We start from the raw sequence: 4,213 nt of genomic DNA on the forward strand, positions 1-4,213 counted from the left end.
CCACTAGTACGCGTAGCGTTTCGGGCAAGTCCTTAATCCTATGGTCCCTGGAATACGATCCCCTGCCGCGAAGAATCGTTTTTTCATCCAAGTACACATTTTCCTGTTGCGTTAAACAGAGGCTGCAGTTAAGGAATTGCGCCCAGTAAATCCTCCCCGGCCAGGATACGAACCCATGACATAGCGCTCGCGGAACGCCAGGCGAGTGTCTTACCACTACACCACGGAGACTGCGAGACATGTATCTTAAATGCAGCTCTTGCATCTGGACTATTCCCCACATACTTCAAGAATGCCACAATAAGACTAATCCCCAAGCCAGGTAAACCTTAGGTGTTGGCAGCTAGCTTAGCTGCCAACACCCACACATGGTGTCAGCAAGGCGGACAGTCCGCCTGCTTTCATACCTCTCACTGTATTTCCCACTTCTATACTTCCCTTCACCTATGCCTCTCCTTCCTCTTTATCCTCCTGCCTCCACCCTACCACCAAAAAAAAACATGCTGGGTGATGTGAGGTGACTAGTCAGTCATTATGAGGTGTGTGTACCTCATGTCAACACCTCTTACTGCCCCCATATACACATACACCCATACACTCTCTCTCTCTCTCTCTCTCTCTCTCTCTCTCTCTCTCTCTCTCTCTCTCTCTCTCTCTCTCTCTCTCTCTCTCTCTCTCTCTCTCTCTCTCTCGCCTTCAGTGTTCACAAGGAACTAAAGACTCATTAATCACAGCAGTACTTCCCTGTCTAAACCCAGAAGCTCGTGTTACTATAGACTTCAAGCGAAGCAAATGCAAGGTGATGAGGTTGCTGTGTAAGACCACGATGGGGCAGGACACCGGGTGGAATAGCAAGGACTGGTGGAGTCTGAGAGGGAAATACAAATACTGAAGACATGATCTCAAGGCACACATTGTGCAACCTATGTTAGACCAGCTCTAGAATATGCAGCCGCAGCGTGAAATAACCACACGAACAAGCCCAAAAAGATGGGAAAAGTTCAAAGGTCATCTGCAGGACTTGTCCTTAACCTTAAGAGTTAAGATGGAAAAAAAAATTGAGCGAGATTAAACGAACCAAATCAAAAAGGGGAGACATGATCACAACATATATGATTCCTAAAAAAAAATTGACACACTGGACAATAACAAAATGGCAAGCATGAAGAGGCACAGGACAGGAGGAACACTTGTGTAAATACATAGTTATTCATACATAGTTATACTTATACATACACAGCTCCAGAAGTAATTACTACCGGGCACTGAGAGGCGGGGGCTAAGGAGCTACATCTCGTTCTGCAGGCACTTATAGGTGAATACACGTTGATGGAGGTCTCTTTTTTACTGCCCAAACACTTCCTGTCTCCTCTCTACTTCTCTTATTCATCTCGTTATTCTCCTCTCCCCTACTCTTCCCCTCCCCCCTCCTCCTCCCCCCCCCCACACACACTCTGCGCCAACCCAAACAGTCAGATCCATCACCATATAAAGAGATTTACTCTAAAAAACAAACGCGAAATAAAAATATTAATATTTAAAATACTCTGAAAAAACATGATCCACTTAAACTGGATGTAATTCAGTCTGTAATTGATTTACGGATCAGAACGTATGAAATAAATTGTGTCTGTTTTATATTCTAGTAAATAAAACTGGTGTTGAAAAGGAGAGGTTTAATGGCGTAATTATTCGCGTGTTTTGTTTAAAACACACACACACACACGCACACACACACACACACACACACACACACACACACACGCACACGCACACGCACACACATACACACATACACACACATACACACACACACACGCACACACACACACACATACACACACACACACACAATAACACACGCACAAGGGGACACAGGTGGAAACTGAGTGCCCAAATGAGCCACAGAGATATTAGGAAAAAACTTTTTTAGTGTCAGAGTGGTTAGTAAATGGAATGCATTAGGCAATGATGTGGTGGAGGCTGACTCCATACACAGTTTCAAATGTAGATATGATAGAGCCCAATTGGCTCAGGAACCTGTACACCAGTTGAGAGGTGGGACCAAAGAGCCTAAGCTTAACCCCCGCAAGCACAACTAGGTGAGTACATCCCCAGGAAGCAGCCCGTAGCAGCTGTCTAACTCCCAGGTACCTATGTACCATTGGAAGCCACACGGGATCAACACATCCAACTCCTCTAATTGTCTCTCTACTTCCTCCGGTGTTACTGTTATTCTGACCATTCTTTTTTTGGTAGCATGTTCTACGAGACGCCATCTATGGGCAGCTCTAGCGTGTTCTACGAGACGCCATCTATGGGCAGCTCTAGCGTGTTCTATGAGACGCCATCTATGGGCAGCTCTAGCGTGTTCTACGAGACGCCATCTATGGGCAGCTCTAGCGTGTTCTACGAGGCGCCATCTATGGGCAGCTCTAGCGTGTTCTACGAGACGCCATCTATGGGCAGCTCTAGCGTGTTCTACGAGGCGCCATCTATGGGCAGCTCTAGCGTGTTCTACGAGACGCCTCTATGGGCAGCTCTAGCGTGTTCTACGAGGCGCCATCTATGGGCAGCTCTAGCGTGTTCTACGAGACGCCATCTATGGGCAGCTCTAGCGTGTTCTACGAGACGCCATCTATGGGCAGCTCTAGCGTGTTCTACGAGACGCCATCTATGGGCAGCTCTAGCGTGTTCTACGAGGCGCCATCTATGGGCAGCTCTAGCGTGTTCTACGAGACGCCATCTATGGGCAGCTCTAGCGTGTTCTACGAGACGCCATCTATGGGCAGCTCTAGCGTGTTCTACGAGGCGCCATCTATGGGCAGCTCTAGCGTGTTCTACGAGACGCCATCTATGGGCAGCTCTAGCGTGTTCTACGAGGCGCCATCTATGGGCAGCTCTAGCGTGTTCTACGAGACGCCATCTATGGGCAGCTCTAGCGTGTTCTACGAGGCGCCATCTATGGGCAGCTCTAGCGTGTTCTACGAGACGCCATCTATGGGCAGCTCTAGCGTGTTCTACGAGACGCCATCTATGGGCAGCTCTAGCGTGTTCTACGAGACGCCATCTATGGGCAGCTCTGGTTCTCTAAAGACAAGAAAAGCTTCCTGGAGACTCTGTGTAGCCTCCATGTTGCCATATCACTTGTTCCTTTACCGAGAGCTGCCGCTGTCTGTGGCTATATATAGTAATTTAGGTTGATCCGGAGCCGGTCGGCCGAGCGGACAGCACGCTGGGCTTGTGATCCTGTGGTCCCGGGTTCGATCCCGGGCGCCGGCGAGAAACAATGGGCAGAGTTTCTTTCACCCTATGCCCCTGTTACCTAGCAGTACAATAGGTACCTGGGTGTTAGTCAGCTGTCACGGGCTGCTTCCTGGGGGTGGAGGCCTGGTCGAGGACCGGGCCGCGGGGACACTGAAGCCCCGAAATCATCTCAAGATAACCTCAAGAAGAAGATCCTTGGGGGCTGTGATATTTTATAGCACGGATATTCCGGCTCTCCAAGGTCCTGTGAATGTGTTATGTTCTATATATGTTGGTTTCCGCTGTTCTGTGTTCCTGTTCTTCACTGTTCTTCTATGTCTCCTTTTTTGCCTCTAGGCATTGTTATCTTGCCTAGAGGCAAAACTAGGCAAGTTTTGCCTAGTGTTAGTTTTGCCTATCAGTGTTATCTTGAGATGATTTCGGGGCTTTAGACCCTAAATGGGTCCATGATCCCTAGTTACTAGACCTGCCGTGGCACCCCAGCCGCGGAAACCATTCTAAGAGGCGGGGACGTCCCAGTGCTACACTTGAGGTTATCTTGGTTATCTTGAGATGATTTCGGGGCTTTAGTGTCCCCGCGGCCCGGTCCGTCGACCAGGCCTCTACCCCCAGGAAGCAGCCCTGTGACAGCTGACTAACACCCAGGTACCTATTTTACTGCTAGGTAACAGGGGCATAGGGTGAAAGAAACTCTGCCCATTGTTTCTCGCCGGCGCCTGGGATCGAACCCAGGACCACAGGATCACAAATCCAGCGTGCTGTCCGCTCGGCTCCCTACAAAGTGTGGGGCAACTTTGATGTTACTTTGAGGCTACCTTCAGGTGGTTTCGGGGCTTAGCGTCCCCGCGGCCCGGTCCTCGACTAGGCCTCCTCGTTGCTGGACTGGTCAACCAGGCTGTTGGACCTTCAGGTACTCAGTTTTATGGATAAGTTGGTGCCCCACTCT

General features: G+C 49.5%; 1 protein-coding gene across 1 annotated transcript; it reads left to right on the forward strand.

Annotated features, from left to right (window-relative positions):
• The first annotated feature begins 2,532 nt into the window (after nucleotides 1-2,532).
• LOC138363658 (uncharacterized) lies at nucleotides 2,533-3,204 on the forward strand. Its single transcript, XM_069323031.1, has one exon. It carries the CDS (start codon nucleotides 2,533-2,535, stop codon nucleotides 3,202-3,204), a length of 672 nt encoding a protein of 223 aa, XP_069179132.1.
• The last annotated feature ends 1,009 nt before the right edge of the window (nucleotides 3,205-4,213 follow it).

Source organism: Procambarus clarkii, chromosome 11 (genome assembly GCF_040958095.1).
Source record: "Procambarus clarkii isolate CNS0578487 chromosome 11, FALCON_Pclarkii_2.0, whole genome shotgun sequence".
NCBI classification, from domain to species: Eukaryota; Metazoa; Arthropoda; class Malacostraca; order Decapoda; family Cambaridae; genus Procambarus; species Procambarus clarkii.